Source organism: Strix aluco, chromosome 14 (assembly GCF_031877795.1).
Source record: "Strix aluco isolate bStrAlu1 chromosome 14, bStrAlu1.hap1, whole genome shotgun sequence".
NCBI lineage: Eukaryota > Metazoa > Chordata > Aves > Strigiformes > Strigidae > Strix > Strix aluco.
This window is the reverse complement of record NC_133944.1, coordinates 39487-60368: the sequence shown is the minus strand read 5'-3', so window position 1 is coordinate 60368 and position 20882 is coordinate 39487. Positions and strand designations below refer to the sequence as shown.

Below are 20882 nucleotides of genomic sequence, written 5' to 3'. Positions count from 1 at the left end.
CTAACGTCAGTCTGACAGGGAGGCCCCAACGCTTGCATCTCGTAGGGGAAAAGGTATGAACCGAATACGTTATTGAGGTCCATCCACAAATGTGTCCTTTTAAGAGCACCTGTACCCCTTGATTTCCCGGCACACTCTTTCTGTGCCAGAGATCAGGTCTGCCTACGGACGTGGAAGGACGATCCCCTTGATGAACAGCGGAAGGGACCCTATCGAGTGTTGCTAACCGCGAGCGCTGCTGTGAAGCTGGGACGAGCGGAACCCTGGGTCCATGACACGAGGGTAAAGGAAACACCTCCTGGGCTGGGGCGTCTGTACCTAAGGGACCTTGGAAATTCACTTTAAGATGCAGTTAACGAATCGCACCTGCAATGCTGCTGAAACATTGGTTCATCTAGGTTGTACACAAGGAATATCTCTGGTTTGTATCCTTACAAGTGTGGGGAGAATAGCCGTATTAACCTGTTTGTACAGAGAATTTAACCTGTGCTAAGGATGGACATCAGAGTTGGAGATTGAAGTCTTCGGAAGTTTATGAGCGCTTCCATTAGATGGTATTGAGCGTCAGTTCTTGGTGATTGGAACTTGTTGCTTAATTCAGCGTATGGCGCTTTGGAGACAACCTAGAAAAGAACGGTGTGAGCCTTGCGTTGTTTACAACAGGGTAAGCCTCTCGGGGGGGAATTGCTACCAAGCGCTTTGCACTTGCCAGCGGCCGCGGTTAATCCCGGTGCTGGTCGCTATAGTTACCGTGGGGGGGGGGGGGGGGGTAGGGGAGCGTGGGCCGGGCTGGAGGAGCCCCCGTGGCGGGCAGTGAGGCTGCGGGCAGTGGCCCCTCCCTGTCCGGGGCGGTGCTGGAGGAGGAGCCGGTGCGAGCCGAGGGAGCAGCAGAGAGAAGGTGAGCGGGGCCGCGTGGTCGTTCGCCTGGCGGCTGCTGGGGAAAGCCGCGACGGGGGGGCCGCGCGTTGCGGCGGGACCGGCGGCAGAAGCCGCTCCGGGTCGGGGCCGGGCGGCAGCGGCACTTCCCGGAGCCGCGCGGGGGCCGCGCTCGGCCGGGCTTCCGGGTGCGTGGGCGATGGGGGGGGTGGGAAGGACGGTGTCCCCGCAGGGTCAGAAAGGCGGGACGGCCGCCTGTGGCGGTGTGTGTGTGTGTGGGGGGGTGCTGTAGTCACGTGATCGGGGCTTCCGGTCGGCCATGTTGTCTCCCCGGGGCACGGCGGGAGCTGTAGTTTTCGCGCACTCTGCTGCCCGGCAGCTGCGTCGCTGCCGGGCGCGCGCGGCACGGCACAGTCCTCGCTACCGGCGCGGCCCCGCGGCGCAGCGCGAGGGGCGGTTTTGTGGCGGGTTCGTGCGGTTTCCCGCGGGCTGCCCGGGGCTCCCCGAGGACCGGTGTGCCCGTGCGCCAGCAGTGCGCATGCGCAGTGGCGCCCCGGTGCTGCCGCTGCAATATGGCGGCTGGAGGGGCGAGATTGCTGGCGGCGGGTGAGGGCCGAGGGGAGTGGTGGGGCGGGGGTGTCTGCTGCCCGCCGGCCGCCTGGCGGGGGCGGGACGGGAAGCTTCACTCCGCCGCTGCGGCAGGGTCCCGTTCCGCTGGAGGTGAGGCGGGCCGGGGCAGCCCCGGGCAGTTCCCCGAGAGCTGGTAGAGGGGAAGAGAGGCAGTTACCGGGCGCATCCGCAACTCGCCAGAGCTCCCCCTGAGCCGGCTCTGGCCCCGCTCACCCAGTGCAGCTGCCTCGAGCTCCAGCAACTGCCCTGAAGCCTGTCCCGTAGCCCCAGGCCACCGCCAAGCCCTGTGGTGAGGGCAGCAGGCTGGTCCTCGGTGCGTCTGCAGAAGCCTCTGTGGAAGGTGGGGCTCCGGCCGGGGGCGATCTAAGGTAGTAATGGTCAGTGCTGCTTCTTTCCCTCTTCCAGAGACCGTGCTGAGGCCGCGCTGGTCTGTTCCTGTCCTGGGGATGCTGTTCACTGCACCCACCTCGGGCTTGTGTGGGGTGTCTCTGCCTGGCCTTGTGCTTCTCACAGCACGGGGGCAAAAAGGGACAGGCGGAGCCTTTCCCGGCTGTGGACCGTGGCCAGGAGCTGCCACAGCTGAAGCTGGAGAGGCCAGAGAAAGGGAAAGAAGGAGAAAATCAAGGCTATGTGGGCAGCACCCGCCTCCCAGTGCAGGAAGAGAGAGCCTGCCTCTCTGGGTGAGGAAGGAGCCCTCTTCACAGTCCGCAGCAGGCCAGGCCGCCAGCGTGCACCCGGGGTCTGCGTGCGTCACCCCAAGCGCAGTACGGCCGCGTAGTGCGCAAGCAAGCGAGGCTGCGTGTGTCGGAAGCCTGGTCTTGTAAGAGGTGAGAGACACCCGCGTATTCTTTGAGGGGGAGGACAGCCAGGCGACTGGATTTTCAGAAGAAGAAGAGGGGCAGGAGGAAGGAAGGAGAAAGAAGCATCTGACCCGTCAAATTCTCCCGGCAGCGCCGAGAGCGAGAGCTGCGGTGAGTCCTGGGCCTTCGGGGCCCTGTCACCCGTCTTGTGCGTCCCGGTCCCTTCCTGCCCTCTCCTGTACCTCTCTCTTTTCCATGCTGCTGTTATTTCTGCCCCCCCCCCACCCCTTTCCTATACCTCTCCTTTATTCTTCTGTCCTGTTCCTCCGTCCTTCCTTTCTCACTTTCTCTCTCTTGTCCTACTGCTCCCTTTTCTCATTTCTCTCTGCGCTTTTGTCCTGCCTCTCCCTCCTTTTTTTCATCTTCTGTCTCTGCGCTTAGTGCCGTCACTTTTTAAATTTTCATTCTACGTATTTTAGTTTGCTGTTGCTATTTCGTGTTTCCTTAGGGCCGTCACTTTTTAAATTTTCTTTTTTCTACCTCTGTTCTAGTTCGGTGTCCATGTGTGATCATTTTTTCCTTTATTTCACCAATGCCTGTTGCTTTTAAAATGTTCTTTTTCCCTTCAGTGTCTTTTTAATGAGTTCTTCTCTTTGCTTAATGCCGTCTCTGTCTTTTTAAATCGTCCCCTCTTTTGTTCGCTGTGGCTACTTTTTAGTTCCAGGGCATGGTTGGACCAGATGACCTGCAAGAGTTCCCTTCCCACCTCAAACCGTTCTGCAGTTCGGGAGTCACAACTGTCACATCCAGGGCTGTGAGCTACCACAGGTGTGAGAAAGTTGCCCCAGGCTTCAAGGCCATCCCGAGCGCCTGCTGCTTTACTCCGGCCGCAGCGCTCCTGAAGAAGAGGAGAAGATAATTTTGCAGTGGTCAGGGCTTTTAGGGCTCAGTGGTCGTGCTCAGTGGGTTGCGTGGTTGGGTGGTTTGAAGGGACAGTCTGAGAAGGTGTCTGAAATGCCCTTGCAGGGTGGAGGGAGGCAGGAAAGCGGCGGGTTAGAGCTGGCAAGGGACTGCCCCGGGCTGGGGGGCGGTGTGCCCGTGGGTGCCAGTACCTCAGCTGCTGTGTCGGCATTGCGGGAGCCGTGGGGGTCGTGGACTTTACTCTGCCTCCCCCCAGAAAGCTCTGGCTGACGAAGTTATGCCACAACAGAGACTGCAGCCGTCAGCACCACGGGATGCTGATAATGACCAGCACAGGCCTCGCTGTACTGTCGTTTTCGCTGCTGCTTGCAATGGATCTGCAGTGGCCTTTGATTCGCGGAAAAAGACTCTACAACTCGAAATGGAGTTATAAAGCAGGTATGTTTTACTCCAGCCGGGGTGCAAGGGGATTTCTCCACAAAGCTTGCACACCACCAGCACATTTTACCAAAAACTTACAGAGTGTGGATATACATATTCACTGGATTACATAACACAAACATGCATATGCATGAGTAAGGCTGGGTTAGTTCTAGAGGCTGGTGCCAGCAGTTTATGTTATCTTTGCACCTGCGCATTGCCTCCTGGGGGGCGTCTTCGGGGTCTTTGGGAGGAAGGCTCGTAGTCTTTCTCACCTTGTGTTTTCCCCGGAGCATGCGCAGATTCTCTTAGCCAATTTCTTGAACAACAAAAATGTTTTTCAGCCGGTTTACTCATGCTATCTTATTTAAGGGAAGCAATGAAACTTCTGCCATCCGTATATGGCTATCTTTACTCATTACTGAGGCCGAACTAGTTAGAGCACACCTGATCCTCAAGGACAAAGCCATGATGTTTTGCTGAACACTGCAGTTCTTGGTAGATTTTGACAGTAAACTGCTTTGTTTTGATGAACACAGCAGTCCTTGGTAAAATTCCACAGAACAGTCCGGGCAAGCAGGATTGTTAGCAATATTAAAAAATACTATAAGTAATACTATAACTTGCTAGAAGTAAGGAAATAAGTTGCTAAGCAGTTTTCTACAAGTAAATAAGTCTTCCCCCCCCCCCGCCCCCCCCCCCCAAAACAGTTTTCTTTTCTTTCCTTGAAGAACATCGATGGTGGGAAAGCTTATTTGGATGGTCACCACCAACAACAGGACTGTTTAATTCCATGTTTCACTCGGTCTGATTTTCCTAATTCCAACTTTAATATGTTTAGTACTTCTAATAGTATTGTATATTAAGGTTTGGAGGATGGTTAAACAGATCACTCAGTTACAAAAGTATCCCTGTGTGTATACTTCCCTAAAATATTTTTTTTTAATAGAAGCTAATAAAACACAAAATTCCCTTCAATTATAATTGGATTATGGCATCATCTGTTTATAGGCATAGAGGCAAGAGGCAACCACACTGCCAGTCTATGGACAAGATAAATTGACTTTAGTCACGGGGTGGATTGTGGTGGTGCAATTCTTACCCCTCCCCGCTCCTCCTTGTTGGGCTTCTTGGTGCTAGGTGTGATTCCACCCACATTCCCCCGAGCTATACACCGATCTGTGGAGATAAAGCAATCATCTCGTCCTCGGTGTCTTTTGCAGGGCTTTTCCCAGCTGTCATTATGCTACTTGTCTGACTTTGGCTCACTGTTTGACATATAATTTCCACTGCACTCGCAACAGTCGCGGCTATGTAATAATGTTCTCTCTTATCTCCTTAACCTGCATTGCTCTAAATTTCTCATCTCCCGGAGTTTTGCTCGCTATTGGTGTGTGTGAAGGTGCCTTGGCTCTAAAAAGATGCCTGACGCATACTGCTTACATCTCAGAAGAGCCACAAGAAATGAAGTACTGTAGCCCAGGTAATAGATTGTGAGGGCGGGAAAGTGGCTGTGGGGGGCGGAGCAGCCGCCTGAGGGGAAGGGGGCGGGACCTGCCTGTGGGAAGGGCGAAGGGCAGGAAAGTCGCTGTGAGGGGCGGAGCGGCCGCCTGAGGGGAAGGGGGCGGGACCTGCCTGTGGGAAGGGCAAAGGGCGGGAAAGTCACGATGAGGGGTGGAGCGGCCGCCTGAGGGGAAGGGGGCGGGACTTGCCTGTGGGAAGGGCGAAGGGCGGGAAAGTCGCTGTGAGGGGCGGGGCGGCCGGCTGAGGGGAAGGGGGCGGGACTTGCCTGTGGGAAGGGCGAAGGGCGGGAAAGTCGCTGTGAGGGGCGGAGCGGCCGCCTGAGGGGAAGGGGGCGGGACTTGCCTGTGGGAAGGGCGAAGGGCGGGAAAGTGGCTGTGAGGGGCGGAGCAGCCGCCTGAGGGGAAGGGGGCGAGACCTGCCTGTGGGAAGGGTGAAGGGCGGGAAAGTCACGATGAGGGGCGGAGCGGCCGCCTGAGGGGAAGGGGGCGGGACCTGCCTGTGGGAAGGGCAAAGGGCGGGAAAGTCACGATGAGGGGCGGAGCGGCCGCCTGAGGGGAAGGGGGCGGGACTTGCCTGTGGGAAGGGCGAAGGGCGGGAAAGTCGCTGTGAGGGGCGGAGCGGCCGCCTGAGGGGAAGGGGGCGGGACTTGCCTGTGGGAAGGGCGAAGGGCGGGAAAGTCGCTGTGAGGGGCGGAGCGGCTGCCTGAGGTGAAGGGGACGGGTCCAGCCCTGCCAGATGCAGCCAGGAGCCCAGAGCAGATGAATGCCCGTTGCAGTTGTCCCTGCGGGAAGCACTGGAGCACCAACTGGGTGGGAAAAGCTGATCTGTGAGGTTTTTTCGGGGGGGGGGGGGGGTGGGGGGGGTGGGGGGGGTGGGCAGCGCGGCCGGGATTCTGGTGGTGCTGTGGTGAGCTCTGTCCACGGGCCGGCGTCCTTCTCAGACCCAACGGCGTCCCTCTCAGACCCAATGGCGTCCTTCTGCCCTTGCAACAGCTGGTGGTGGAGAAGAAAGAAGAGACAAACATGGCGTGCGGAAGGACCCGCAAGGCAAGAGAGAGTGGCAGGAAGAGTGGAGGAAGTCTAGGCAACAAGTGGAGGAAAGAGAAGGGTGCTCCGGGCAAAGCAGCACTGTGAGGGGCGGAGCGGCCACCTGAGGGGAAGGGGAGCACCGTCGCCGCCTGCGGGCGGGGGGGAGCGCCGTCACCGCGAGGCAGGGTGGGGGTGGACTGGAGCTGCCTGGGGGGGGGGAGCGCCATCGCCTCAGGGGCTGAGGAGGGTCCAAGGCCCCGCTGGACGCAGCCAGGAGCCCGGAGCAGACGAGTGCCCATCACAGTCATCCCTGCAGGAAGCACTGAAGCACGAACTAGGTGAGAAAAGCTGATCTGTGAGGTTTTTTTGGCTGGGGCGGGGGGGGGGGGGGGGTATGGGGGGGGGCACGGAGTGCTGTGGGGACCTCCCTCCAGGGGCCGGCTTCCCTCTGTGCTCTGGGTGGGGGAGCTGCTGCCTGACTGCACTCTCCTTCTGAGCAGCAGCTCCTGGAGAAGAAAGACGAGGCATCATGAGGAGTGGCGGGCTGAAGGGAGGAGCGGGGCAAGAGAAGGGAGCTCTGGGCAAAGGGGCTTCCCCGCTACCGGGGCTGCGGTCACACAAGACCATTGCTGGCACCTTTGGTGCCCTGGCCGGCACTGCACTGGGTGACCTCCCTGTAAGCAGGGCTCGGGTCTCTGGCCTTTTGCCACCTTGCCCCACGGTTTGGCTGCCTGGAGAGAAGGGCGTCCCTGTCAGGAGAGTGAGCGGCGCTGTCTCCGTGCTGAGAGGGAAATGGGGCTCTCCAGACCCCACGCCCACCCTGTAAGCAGGGGAGGGCTGTTTACCCAGCCCTGGCGGCTTTCTGGCTGCTGGCGGCCTGGCCAGCGTGACCCCCTGGAGTCGGGGCGTGTCACGGCATTTGTCCCTTGGCCAGCTGTGAAGGCCCGCGGCACGTTGAGTCCCTGTGGCCTCCGTGCATCCTGCGGGGCAGGTCTGGGGCTCTGCTCTCCTGCTCGTGGGAAGGGATGGCTCCCCAGACACTGGCTGCACAGAGCTTGCTCTCTCTTCTGGGAAGTTTTGTTTGTCCCTGTGTGTGTCTGTGTGTGTGTGCCTGCCTGTGTCTGCGTCGGTGCGAGTGAGCGAGTGAATGAGCTTCTCGTTTAGGCCCCTGTTGGAATCACTGCAGCGTACTTAGCTTAAACTTCCCAGGAGGGAAAGAAGGACTCTGTGCAGCAACAGGGGGTCGGTCCCCTCTGAGCCTGCGAGCGGAGGGTGAGTCCCGGCTTGCCCCTCCTTATCAAGGACAGAGCGAAGCCGCGTGGCCGTAGCATGGCCAACGTGCGACCCGCCTGTAGTCAGGGCCCGGGTCTCTGCCTGGGTGGCCGCCTGTCCTGCTGGCGACCTGCCAGCGTGCCTGCCCTGTACTCGGGGCGAGTGCCACGAGCCGTGGAGCCCTCTGTCCCCAGGAGAAGCTGGGCTGCCCTGTAATCAGGGCTGGGCAGGCTGCTGTAGGCAGCCAGCAGGGGCTACCCTATAAGTCTGGGGCTGCCCTGTAGGTCCGGGGCTGGCCAGTGACCTGCAGGCCAGGGCACTCTGCAGTGCTGGCAGCGGCTCGAGCCCCCTGTAAGCAGGGGTGCAGCTTCTTTGGCTGCCGCTTTGTGTGCCCAGCTCCCATTTGTCCAGAGTGCCTGACTCTGAGCCCAGCTCCAGTGCCGGCTGGGACTGCACGCGTGGCAGCCCCGGAGCACCGACTGGATGAGAAAAGCAGATCTGTGAGATTTTTTGCTGGGAGGGGGTTGGGGGGTGTTAGAGTATAGGGGGTTGCGGGTGGGAGGGCAGCCAGGATTCGGGTGGTGCTGTGGCGAGCTCTGTCCGGGGGCCGGCGTCCCTCTCAGACCCAATGGTGGCGTCCTGGCCTTGCAGCAGCTGGTGGTGGAGAAGAAGGAAGAGACAAACACCACGTGCGAAAGGACCTGCAAAGGTAAGAGTGGGGGTAGGAGCGGAGGAAGTCTGGGCAACAAGTGGAGGCAAGAGAAGGGCACTCTGGGCAACGGGACCTCCCTGTCACCGGGGCTGCGGTCGCGCAAGGGTGTCGCCAGGACCTTTGGTGCCCTGGCCGGCGTTGTGCCAGGTGACCTCCCTGTAAGCAGGGCTCGGGTCTTTGGGTATTTGCCGGAATTTTTGCCCACCCCTTCTAGTCCTTGCACACTGTTTTGGCCTCCACTTTTTTCTGGCCTCTAATTACCTCCAGCTTCCCACCCCATTTTGGCCTCCACTATTTTCTGGCCTCTACTTCCCTCTGGCCTCCCGCCCCGTTTCAGCCTCCCACCCCATTTTGGCCGCCACTTTTTTCTGGCCTGTATTTCCCTCCGGCCTCCCACCCCGTTTCAGCCTCCCACCCCATTTCAGACTCCACTTTTTTCCTGGCCTCTCCTTCTCTCCAGCCTCCCACCCCTTGTGATCCTCCCATCCCATTTTGACCTCCACTTTTTTCTGGCCTCTACTTCCCTCCGTCATCCTGCCCCGTTTCAGCCTCCCACCCCGTTTTGGCTGCCACTTTTTTTTGGCCTCTACTTCCCTGTGGCCTCCCACCCCGTTTCAGCCTCCCACCCAATTTTAGCCTCCACTTTTATCTGGCCTCTATTTCTCTCCGGCCTCCCACCCCCTTTCGGCCTCCCACCCCTTTTCGGCCTCCACTTTTTTCTGGCCTCTTCTTCCCTACAGCCTGTCACCTCTTGTGATCCTCCCACCCAATTTTAGTCTCCACTTTTTTCTGGCCTCTACTTCCCTCCAGCCTCCCACCCCTTGTGATCCTCCCACCCCATTTTGGCCTCCACTTTTCTCTGGCCTCTTCTTCCTTCCGGCCTCTCACCCCGTTTCAGCCTCCCACCCCATTTCAGCCTCCACTTTTTTGTCCCACCTCTACTTCCCTCCGGCTTCCCACCCATTTCAGCCTCCCACCCCATTTCGGCCTCCACCTTTTTCTGGCCTCTACTTCCCTCCGCCCTCCCACCCCGTTTCAGCCTCCCACCCCATTATGGACTCCACTTTCTTCTGGCCTCTACTTCCCTCTGGCCTCCCACCCCGTTTCAGCCTCCCACCCCATTTTGGCCTCCTCTTTCCTCTGGCTTCTACTTCCCTCCGGCCTCCCACCCCTTGTGATCCTCCCACCCCATTTTGGCCTCCACTTTTCTCTGGCCTCTACTTCACTCCAGTCTCCCACCCCATTTTGGCCTCCACTTTGTTCTGGCCCCTACTTCCCTCCGGCCTCCCACCCCGTTTCAGCCTCCCACCCCGTTTCGGCCTACACTTATTTCTGGCCTCTGCTTTCCTCCAGCCCCCCACCCTGTTTCAGCCTCCCACCCCATTTTGCCGTCCACTCTTTTCTGGCCTCTAATTCCTTCCAGCCTCCCACCCTGTTTCAGCTTGGCACCTCTTTTCGAACTCCCCTTTTCTCTGGTCTCTACTTCCCTCTGGCCTCTCACCCTGTTTCAGCCTCCCACCCCATTTCGGCCTCCACTTTTCTCTGGCCTCTACTGCCCTCCGGCCTCACACCCCGTTTCAGCCTCACACCCCATTTCAGCCTACACTTTTTTCTGGCCTCTATGTCCCTCCAGCCTCCCACCCCATTTTGGCCTTTACTTTTTTCTGTCCTCTACTTCCCTCCAGCCTCCCACCCCTTGTGATCCTCCCACCCCATTATGGCCTCCACTTTCTTCTGGCCTCTGCTTCCCTCCGGTGTCCCACCCTGTTTCATCCTCCCACCCCATTTTGGCCACCACTTTCTTCTGGCCTCTACTTCCCTCTGGCCTCCCACCCCGTTTCAGCCTCCCACCCCTTTTCACCCTTCACTTTTTTCTGTCCTCTACTTCCCTCTGGCCTCCCACCCCTTGTGATCCTCCTACCCCATTTCAGCCTCCACTTTATTCAGGCCTCTACTTCACTCCAGCCTCCCACCCCATTTTGGCCTCCACTTTGTTCTGGCCCCTACTTCCCTCCGGCCTCCCACCCCGTTTCAGCCTCCCACCCCGTTTCGGCCTACACTTATTTCTGGCCTCTGCTTTCCTCCAGCCCCCCACCCTGTTTCAGCCTCCCACCCCATTTTGCCGTCCACTCTTTTCTGGCCTCTAATTCCTTCCGGCCTCCCACCCTGTTTCAGCTTGGCACCTCTTTTCGAACTCCCCTTTTCTCTGGTCTCTACTTCCCTCTGGCCTCTCACCCTGTTTCAGCCTCCCACCCCATTTCGGCATCCACTTTTCTCTGGCCTCTACTGCCCTCCGGCCTCACACCCCGTTTCAGCCTCACACCCCATTTCAGCCTACACTTTTTTCTGGCCTCTATGTCCCTCCAGCCTCCCACCCCATTTTGGCCTTTACTTTTTTCTGTCCTCTACTTCCCTCCAGCCTCCCACCCCTTGTGATCCTCCCACCCCAGTTTGGCCTCCACCTTTCTCTGGTGTCTACTTCACTCCAGCCTCCCACCCCGTTTAAGCCTCCCACCCCGTTTTGGCCGCCACTTTTTTTTGGCCTCTACTTCCCTGTGGCCTCCCACCCCGTTTCAGCCTCCCACCCAATTTTAGCCTCCACTTTTATCTGGCCTCTATTTCTCTCCGGCCTCCCACCCCCTTTCGGCTTCCCACCCCTTTTTGGCCTCCACTTTTTTCTGGCCTCTTCTTCCCTACAGCCTGTCACCTCTTGTGATCCTCCCACCCCATTTCAGCCTCCACTTTTTTCTGGCCTCTACTTCCCTCCAGCCTCCCACCCCTTGTGATCCTCCCACCCCGTTTTGGCCTCCACTTTTCTCTGGCCTCTTCTTCCTTCTGGCCTCTCACCCCGTTTCAGCCTCCCACCCCATTTCAGCCTCCACTTTTTTCTCCCACCTCTACTTCCCTCCGGCTTCCCACCCATTTCAGCCTCCCACCCCGTTTTGGCTGCCACCTTTTTCTGGCCTCTACTTCCCTCTGCCCTCCCACCCCGTTTCAGCCTCCCACCCCATTATGGACTCCACTTTCTTCTGGCCTCTACTTCCCTCTGGCCTCCCACCCCGTTTCAGCCTCCCACCCCAGTTTGGCCTCCTCTTCCCTCTGGCTTCTACTTCCCTCCGGCCTCCCACCCCTTGTGATCCTCCCACCCCATTTTGGCCTCCACTTTTCTCTGGCCTCTACTTCACTCCAGCCTCCCACCCCATTTTGGCCTCCTCTTTCCTCTGGCCTCTACTTCCCTCTGGCCTCCCACCCCGTTTCAGCCTCCCACCCCTTTTCAGCCTCCAGTTTTTTCTGGGATCTGCTTCCCTCCAGCCTCCCACCCCGTTTCAGCCTCCCACCCAATTTTAGTCTCCACTTTTTTCTGGCCTCTACTTCCCTCCGGCCTCCCACCCTGTTTCAGCCTGGCACCTCTTTTCGAACTCCACTTTTCTCTGGCCTCTAATTGCCTCCAGCCTCTCACCCCGTTTCAGCCCTCCGTCCCTTTTCAGACTCCACTTTTTTCTCCGGACTCTACTTCCCTCCAGCCTCCCACCCCGTTTCAGCCTCCCACCCCATTTCAGCCTACACTTTTTTCTGGCCTCTATGTCCCTCCAGCCTCCCACCCCATTTTGGCCTTTACTTTCTTCTGGCCTCTACTTCCCTCCGGCCTCCCACCCCATTTCAGCCTCCACTTTATTCAGGCCTCTAATTCCCTCCAGCCTCCCACCCCTTTTGATCCTCCCACCCCATTTTGGCCTCCACTTTTCTCTTGCCTCTACTTCACTCCAGCCTCCCACCCCGTTTAAGCCTCCCACCCCATTTTGGTGTCCACTTTTTTCTGGCCCCTACTTCCCTCCGGCCTCCCACCCCATTTCAGCCTCCCACCCCGTTTCGGCCTCCACTTATTTCTGGCCTCTGCTTCCCTCCAGCCTCCCACCCTGTTTCAGCCTCCCCCCCAATTTTGCCATCCACTCTTTTCTGGCCTCTAGTTCCCTCCGGCCTCCCACCCTGTTTCAGCTTGGCACCTCTTTCCCAACTCCACTTTTCTCTGGTCTCTACTTCCCTCCGGCCTCTCACCCCATTTCAGCCTTCCGTCCCTTTTCGGCCTCCACTTTTTTCTGGCCTCTACTTCCCTCCAGCCTCTCACCCCTTGTGATCCTCCCGCCTCATTATGGCCTCCACTTTCTTATGACCTCTACGTCCCTCTGGCCTCCCACCCCGCTTCAGCCTCCCACCCCATTTCGGCCTCCACTTTTTTCTCCAGCCTCTACTTCCCTCAATCCTCCCAGCCCATTTTGGCCTCCACTTTTTTCGGGTCTCTACTTCCCTCCAGCCTCCCACCCTGTTTCAGCCTCCCACCCTGTTTCAGCCTCCCACCCCATTTCGGCCTCCACTTTCTTCTGGCCTCTACTTCCCTCCGGCCTCCCTCCCCGTTTTAGCTTCCCACCCCATTTTGGCCTCCACTGTATTCTGGCCTCTACTTGCCTCCGGCCTCCCACCCCTTGTGAGCCTCTCACCCCATTTTGACCTCCACTTTTATCTGGCCTCTACTTCCCTCCGGCCTCCCACCCCGTTCGGGCCTCCCTCCCCGTTTTAGCCTTCCACGCTGTTTTGGCCTCTACTTTTTTCTGGCCTCAATTTCCCTACAGCCTCTCACCTCTTGTGATCCTCCCACCCCATTTTGACCTCCACTTTCTTTCTGGCCTCTACTTCCCTCCAGCTTCCAACCCCGTTTCAGACTCCCACTCCATTTTAGCGTCCACTTTTTTCTAGCCTCTACTTCTCTCCGGCCTCCTACCCCAGTTTGGCCTCCACTGTATTCTGGCCTCTACTTCCCTGCGGCCTCCCACCCCGTTTCAGCCTCCCATCCCATTTTGTCCTCCACTGTATTCTGGCCTCTACTTCTCTCCAGTCTCCCACCCTGTTTCAGCCTCCACTTTTTTCTGGCCTCTAGTTCCCTCCGGCCTCCCACCCCATTTTTGCCCTCCCACCCAATTTCGGCTGGATAGACGTGGAAGGCAGAAAAAATTGGAGGCAGAAAAGTGGTGGGAGGCCAAAAACATGTGGGAGGCTGGAGAGAAAAAGAGACCAAAAAAAAAAATTGGAGGCCGCAAAGGAGTGGGAAGCCGAAAAATGGTGGGAGGACAAAAAGGTTGGGAGGCTGGAGAGAAGTAGAGGCCAGGAAAAATTGGAGGCCGAAAAATAGTGGGAGGCCAAAAAGGAGTGGGAGACCGGTGAATAGTAGAGGCCAGAAAAAATTAGCAGCCGAAAAGGGGTGGGAGGGCAAAAAGGGGTGGGAGGCCCAAAAAGGGTGGGAGGCTGGAGAGAAGTAGAGGCCAGGAAAAATTGGAGGCCAAAAAGGAGTGGGAGGCCAAAAAATGGTGGGAGGCTGGAGAGAAGTAGAGGCCAGGAAAAATTGGAGGCCGAAAAATAGTGGGAGGCCAAAAAGGAGTGGGAGACCAGTGAACATTACAGGCCAGAAAAAATCAGAAGTTGAAAAGGGGTTGGAGGTCAAAATGGAGTGGGAGACCGGTGAATAGTAGAGGCCAGAAAAAATTAACATGCGAAAAGGGGTGGGAGGCCGAAAAGGGGTGGGAGGCCCAATAAGGGTGGGAGGCTGGAGAGAAGTAGAGGCCAGAAAAAATTGGCGGCCGAAAAGGAGTGGGAGGCCGAAAAGGAGTGGTAGACCGGTGAATAGTAGAGGCCACAAAAAATTAGCAGCCGAAAAGGGGTGGGAGGCCAAAAAATGGTGGGAGGCCCAAAAAGGGTGGGAGGCCGGAGAGAAGTAGAGGCCAGGAAAAATTGGAGGCCAAAAAGGAGTGGGAGGCCAAAAAATGGTGGGAGGCTGGAGAGAAGTAGAGGCCAGAAAAAATTGACGGCCGAAAAGGAGTGGGAGGCCAAAAAGGAGTGGTAGACCGGTGAATAGTAGAGGCCAGAAAAAATTAGCAGCCAAAAAGGGGTGGGAGGGCAAAAAGGCTGGGAGGCCCAAAAAGGGTGGGAGGCTGGAGAGAAGTAGAGGCCAGGAAAAATTGGAGGCCAAAAAGGAGTGGGAGGCCAAAAAGGAGTGGTAGACCGGTGAATAGTAGAGGCCAGAAAAAATTAGCAGCCAAAAAGGGGTGGGAGGGCAAAAAGGCTGGGAGGCCCAAAAAGGGTGGGAGGCTGGCGAGAAGTAGAGGCCAGGAAAAATTGGAGACCAAAAAGGAGTGGGAGGCTGGAGAGAAGTAGAGGCCAGAAAAAACTGGAGGCCAAAAAAGAGTGGCAGGCCAAAAAGGAGTGGGAGACCAGTGAACAGTAGACGCCAGAAAAAATCAGAAGTTGAAAAGGGCTGGGAGGACAAAAAGGAGTGGGAGACCGGTGAATAGTAGAGGCCAGAAAAAATTAACATGCGAAAAGGGGTGGGAGGCCCAAAAAGGGTGGGAGGCTGGAGAGAAGTAGAGGCCAGGAAAAATTGGAGGCCGAAAAGGAGTGGGAGGCCAAAAAATGGTGGGAGGCTGGGGAGAAGTAGAGGCCAGAAAAAATCAGAAGTTGAAAAGGGGTGGGAGGGCAAAAAGGGGTGGGAGGCCCAAAAAGGGTGGGAGGCTGGAGAGAAGTAGAGGCCAGGAAAAATTGGAGGCCGAAAAGGAGTGGGAGGCCAAAAAATGGTGGGAGGCTGGAGAGAAGTAGAGGCCAGAAAAAATCAGAAGTTGAAAAGGGGTGGGAGGGCAAAAAGGTGTGGGAGGCCCAAAAAGGGTGGGAGGCTGGAGAGAAGTAGAGGCCAGGAAAAATTGGAGGCCAAAAAGGGGTGGGAGGCCAAAAAGGAGTGGGAGACCAGTGAACAGTAGAAGGCAGAAAAAATCAGAAGTTGAAAAGGGGTGGGAGGCCAAAAAGGAGTGGGAGACCGGTGAATAGTAGAGGCCAGAAAAAATAAACATGCGAAAAGGGGTGGGAGGCCGAAAAGGGGTGGGAGGCCCAATAAGGGTGGGAGGCTGGAGAGAAGTAGAGGCCAGAAAAAATTGGCGGCCGAAAAGGAGTGGGAGGCCGAAAAGGAGTGGTAGACCGGTGAATAGTAGAGGCCACAAAAAATTAGCAGCCGAAAAGGGGTGGGAGGCCAAAAAATGGTGGGAGGCCCAAAAAGGGTGGGAGGCCGGAGAGAAGTAGAGGCCAGGAAAAATTGGAGGCCAAAAAGGAGTGGGAGGCCAAAAAATGGTGGGAGGCTGGAGAGAAGTAGAGGCCAGGAAAAATTGGAGGCCGAAAAAGGGTGGGAGGCCCAAAAAGGGTGGGAGGCTGGAGAGAAGTAGAGGCCAGGAAAAATTGGAGGCCGAAAAGGAGTGGGAGGCCAAAAAGGAGTGGTAGACCAGTGAATAGTAGAGGCCAGAAAAAATTAGCAGCCAAAAAGGGGTGGGAGGGCAAAAAGGCTGGGAGGCCCAAAAAGGGTGGGAGGCTGGAGAGAAGTAGAGGCCAGGAAAAATTGGAGACCAAAAAGGGGTGGGAGGCCCAAAAAGGGTGGGAGGCTGGAGAGAAGTAGAGGCCAGGAAAAATTGGAGGCCGAAAAGGAGTGGGAGGCCAAAAAGGAGTGGGAGACCAGTGAACATTACAGGCCAGAAAAAATCAGAAGTTGAAAAGGGGTTGGAGGTCAAAATGGAGTGGGAGACCGGTGAATAGTAGAGGCCAGAAAAAATTAGCAGCCGAAAAGGGGTGGGAGGCCAAAAAGGGGTGGGAGGCCCAAAAAGGGTGGGAGGCTGGAGAGAAGTAGAGGCCAGGAAAAATTGGAGGCCAAAAATGGGTGGGAGGCCCTAAAAGGGTGGGAGGCTGGAGAGAAGTAGAGGCCAGAAAAAATTGGAGTCCGAAAAAGAGTGGCAGGCCAAAAAGGAGTGGGAGACCAGTGAACAGTAGACATCAGAAAAAATCAGAAGTTGAAAAGGGCTGGGAGGACAAAATGGAGTGGGAGACCGGTGAATAGTAGAGGCCAGAAAAAATTAACATGCGAAAAGGGGTGGGAGGCCCGAAAAGGGGTGGGAGGCCCAAAAAGGGTGGGAGGCTGGAGAGCAGTAGAGGCCAGGAAAAATTGGAGGCCGAAAAGGAGTGGGAGGCGAAAAAAGGAGTGGGAGACCAGTGAACATTACAGGCCAGAAAAAATCAGAAGTTGAAAAGGGGTTGGAGGTCAAAATGGAGTGGGAGACCGGTGAATAGTAGAGGCCAGAAAAAATTAGCAGCCGAAAAGGGGTGGGAGGCCAAAAAGGGGTGGGAGGCCCAAAAAGGGTGGGAGGCTGGAGAGAAGTAGAGGCCAGGAAAAATTGGAGGCCGAAAAGGAGTGGGAGGCCAAAAAGGAGTGGGAGACCAGTGAACATTACAGGCCAGAAAAAATCAGAAGTTGAAAAGGGGTTGGAGGTCAAAATGGAGTGGGAGACCGGTGAATAGTAGAGGCCAGAAAAAATTAGCAGCCGAAAAGGGGTGGGAGGCCAAAAAGGGGTGGGAGGCCCAAAAAGGGTGGTAGGCTGGAGAGAAGTAGAGGCCAGGAAAAATTGGCGGCCGAAAAGGAGTGGGAGGCCAAAAAGGAGTGGGAGGCCAAAAAATGGTGGTAGGCTGGAGAGAAGTAGAGGCCAGGAAAAATTGGAGGCCAAAAATGGGTGGGAGGCCCAAAAAGGGTGGGAGGCTGGAGAGAAGTAGAGGCCAGAAAAAATCAGAAGTTGAAAAGGGGTGGGAGGCCAAAAAGGAGTGGGAGACCGGTGAATAGTAGAGGCCAGAAAAAATTAACATGCGAAAAGGGGTGGGAGGCCCAAAAAGGGTGGGAGGCTGGAGAGAAGTAGAGGCCAGGAAAAATTGGAGGCCAAAAAGGAGTGGGAGGCCAAAAAGGAGTGGGAGACCAGTGAACAGTACAGGCCAGAAAAAATCAGAAGATGAAAAAGGGTGGGAGGTCAAAATGGAGTGGGAGACCGGTGAATAGTAGAGGCCACAAAAAATTAGCAGCCGAAAAGGGGTGGGAGGGCAAAAAGGGGTGGGAGGCCCAATAAGGGTGGGAGGCTGGAGAGAAGTAGAGGCCGCGAAAAATTGGAGGCCGAAAAGGGGTGGGAGGCCCAAAAAGGATGGGAGGCAGGAGAGAAGTAGAGGCCAGGAAAAATTAGAAGTTGAAAAGCGGTGGGAGGGCAAAAAGGGGTGGGAGGCCCAAAAAGGGTGGGAGGCTGGAGAGAAGTAGAGGCCAGGAAAAATTGGAGGCCGAAAAGGAGTGGGAGGCCAAAAAATGGTGGGAGGCTGGGGAGAAGTAGAGGCCAGAAAAAATCAGAAGTTGAAAAGGGGTGGGAGGGCAAAAAGGGGTGGGAGGCCCAAAAAGGGTGGGAGGCTGGAGAGAAGTAGAGGCCAGGAAAAATTGGAGGCCGAAAAGGAGTGGGAGGCCAAAAAATGGTGGGAGGCTGGAGAGAAGTAGAGGCCAGAAAAAATCAGAAGTTGAAAAGGGGTGGGAGGGCAAAAAGGTGTGGGAGGCCCAAAAAGGGTGGGAGGCTGGAGAGAAGTAGAGGCCAGGAAAAATTGGAGGCCAAAAAGGGGTGGGAGGCCAAAAAGGAGTGGGAGACCAGTGAACAGTAGAAGGCAGAAAAAATCAGAAGTTGAAAAGGGGTGGGAGGCCAAAAAGGAGTGGGAGACCGGTGAATAGTAGAGGCCAGAAAAAATAAACATGCGAAAAGGGGTGGGAGGCCGAAAAGGGGTGGGAGGCCCAATAAGGGTGGGAGGCTGGAGAGAAGTAGAGGCCAGAAAAAATTGGCGGCCGAAAAGGAGTGGGAGGCCGAAAAGGAGTGGTAGACCGGTGAATAGTAGAGGCCACAAAAAATTAGCAGCCGAAAAGGGGTGGGAGGCCAAAAAATGGTGGGAGGCCCAAAAAGGGTGGGAGGCCGGAGAGAAGTAGAGGCCAGGAAAAATTGGAGGCCAAAAAGGAGTGGGAGGCCAAAAAATGGTGGGAGGCTGGAGAGAAGTAGAGGCCAGGAAAAATTGGAGGCCAAAAAGGAGTGGGAGGCCAAAAAGGAGTGGTAGACCAGTGAATAGTAGAGGCCAGAAAAAATTAGCAGCCAAAAAGGGGTGGGAGGGCAAAAAGGCTGGGAGGCCCAAAAAGGGTGGGAGGCTGGAGAGAAGTAGAGGCCAGGAAAAATTGGAGACCAAAAAGGGGTGGGAGGCCCAAAAAGGGTGGGAGGCTGGAGAGAAGTAGAGGCCAGGAAAAATTGGAGGCCAAAAAGGAGTGGGAGGCCCAAAAAGGGTGGGAGGCTGGAGAGAAGTAGAGGCCAGGAAAAATTGGAGGCCAAAAAGGGGTGGGAGGCCCAAAAAGGGTGGGAGGCTGGAGAGAAGTAGAGGCCAGGAAAAATTGGAGGCCGAAAAGGAGTGGGAGGCTGGAGAGAAGTAGAGGCCAGGAAAAATTGGCGGCCGAAAAGGAGTGGGAGGCCGAAAAGGAGTGGTAGACCGGTGAATAGTAGAGGCCACAAAAAATTAGCAGCCGAAAAGGGGTGGGAGGCCAAAAAATGGTGGGAGGCCGAAAAAGGGTGGGAGGCCGGAGAGAAGTAGAGGCCAGGAAAAATTGGAGGCCAAAAAGGAGTGGGAGGCCAAAAAATGGTGGTAGGCTGGAGAGAAGTAGAGGCCAGGAAAAATTGGAGGCCAAAAATGGGTGGGAGGCTGGAGAGAAGTAGAGGCCAGGAAAAATTGGAGGCCAAAAATGGGTGGGAGGCCCTAAAAGGGTGGGAGGCTGGAGAGAAGTAGAGGCCAGAAAAAATTGGAGGCCGAAAAGGAGTGGGAGGTCAAAAAGGAGTGGGAGACTGGTGAATAGTAGAGGCCAGAAATAATCAGAAGCCGAAAAGGGGTGGGAGGCCAAAAAAGTGTGGGAGGCCCAAAAAGGGTGGGAGGCTGGAGAGAAGTAGAAGCCAGAATATATTGGAGGCCGAAAAGGGGTGGGAGGCGAAAAAATCGTGGGAGGCTGGAGAGAACTGGAGACTGTTTCCACCCGGACCCTATTCGCGGTTGCACCTGCCGCGGGTGTTTCCGCCCGGACCCTATTCTGTGTCGCACCTGTCGCGGGTCAGGTTTTGCACCCGGACCCTATTCGGGGTTGCACCTGCCCCTTGTCACTGTTTCCACCCGGACCCTATTGGGGGTTGCATCTGCCGCAGGTCACTGTTTCCACCCGGACCCTATTCGGGGTTGCACCTGCTGCGGGTCACTGCTTCCACCCGGACCCTATTCGCGGTTGCACCTCCCCCGGGTCACTGTTTCCACCCGGACCCTATTCGCGGTTGCACCTGCCGCGGGTCACTGTTTCCACCCGGACCCTACTCGCGCTTGCACCTGTCGTGGGTCACTGTTTCCATCCGGACATTATTAGGCGTTGCACCTGCTGCGGGTCACTGCTTCCACCCGGACCCTATTCGCGGTTGCACCTGCCGCGGGTCACTGTTTCCACCCGGATCCTATTCGCGGTCGCACCTGACGCGGGTCACTGTTTCCGCCCGGACCCTATTCGGGGTTGCACCTCGCCGCGGGTCACTGTTTCCGCCCGGTCCCTATTCGGGGTTGCACCTTGCCGCGGGTCACTGTTTCCGCCCGGACCCTATTCGGGGTTGCACCTCGCCGCGGGTCACTGTTTCCGCCCGGACCCTATTCGGGGTTGCACCTCGCCGCGGGTCACTGTTTCCGCCCGGACCCTATTCGGGGTTGCACCTTGCAGCGGGTCACTGTTTCCGCCCGGTCCCTATTCGGGGTTGCACCTTGCCGCGGGTCACTGTTCCCGCCCGGACCCTATTCGGAATTGCACCTTCCCCGCGCACGGCCGTGCCGATGGTCATGCTCGGGAAGTGCCGCCCCCGCCCCCCCCCCCCCCCCCCGTGCGCGCTGTCGGCGGGTGCTCGGGGCGCAAAGCGCGGAACGGCAGCGCCGGTGCCGATCTACGGCAATAACGGTCAGTGCTTCTGCCTCTTGCCCTCTTCCAGAGGCTGCACTGAGGACGCGCTGCCTGGCCTTAATCCCGGTGCTGGTCGCTATAGTTACCGGGGGGGGGGGGGGGGGGGAGCGTGGGCCGGGCTGGAGGAGTCCCCGGGGCGGGCAGTGAGGCTGCGGGCAGTGGCCCCTCCCTGTCCGGGGCGGTGCTGGAGGAGGAGCCGGTGCGAGCCGAGGGAGCAGCAGAGAGAACGTGAGCGGGGCCGCGTGGTCGTTCGCCTGGCGGCTGCCGGAGAAAGCCGCCACGGGGGGGGGGGCGCGCGTTGCGGCGGGACCGGCGGCAGAAGCCGCTCCGGGTCGGGGCCGGGCGGCAGCGGCGCTTCCCGGAGCTGCGCGGCGCTGCGGTCGGCCGGGCTTCTGGGTGCATGGGCGACGGGGTGGGGGGGGGGGGAAGAATGGTGTCCCCGTAGGGTCAGAAAGGCGGGGCGGCCGGCTGTGGCGGTGTGGGAGGTGCTGTAGTCACGTGAGTGGGTCTTCCGGTCGGCCATGTTTGCTCCCCGGGGCACGCCGGGAGCTGTAGTTTTTGCGCACTCTGCTGCCCGGCAGCTGCGTCACTCCCGGGGGCGCGCGCGGCACGGCACAGTCCTCGCTACCGGCGCGGCCCCGCGGTGCGGCGCGAGGGGCGGTTTTGTGGCGGGTTCGTGCGGTTTCCCGCGGGCTGCCCGCGGCTCTCCCAGGACCGGTGTGCCCGTGCCCCGGCAGTGCGCATGCGCGGTGGCGGCCCCCGGAAGTGCGGCAATCCCCAAGCGCTCCCCAAACCTGCCCGTGGGGCTCTGG

General features: G+C 57.7%; 1 protein-coding gene across 10 annotated transcripts; it reads left to right on the top strand.

The window, feature by feature from the left end:
• Window positions 1-1196: 1196 nt before the first annotated feature.
• LOC141929928 (uncharacterized) lies at window positions 1197-6354 on the top strand. 10 transcript variants are annotated; one of them, XM_074840025.1, is made up of 7 exons: window positions 1197-1482; window positions 1912-2186; window positions 2361-2477; window positions 3025-3134; window positions 3484-3665; window positions 5023-5130; window positions 6164-6354. In XM_074840025.1, exons 1-7 carry the CDS (start codon window positions 1449-1451, stop codon window positions 6322-6324), a joined length of 987 nt encoding a protein of 328 aa, XP_074696126.1. In that variant the 5' UTR covers window positions 1197-1448; the 3' UTR covers window positions 6325-6354. The 10 variants fall into 10 exon arrangements, with proteins under 10 accessions (XP_074696126.1, XP_074696123.1, XP_074696121.1 ...); XM_074840022.1 differs by having other exon boundaries at window positions 1912-2270; window positions 3031-3134; window positions 3517-3665; XM_074840020.1 differs by having other exon boundaries at window positions 1912-2270; window positions 3031-3134.
• The last annotated feature ends 14528 nt before the right edge of the window (window positions 6355-20882 follow it).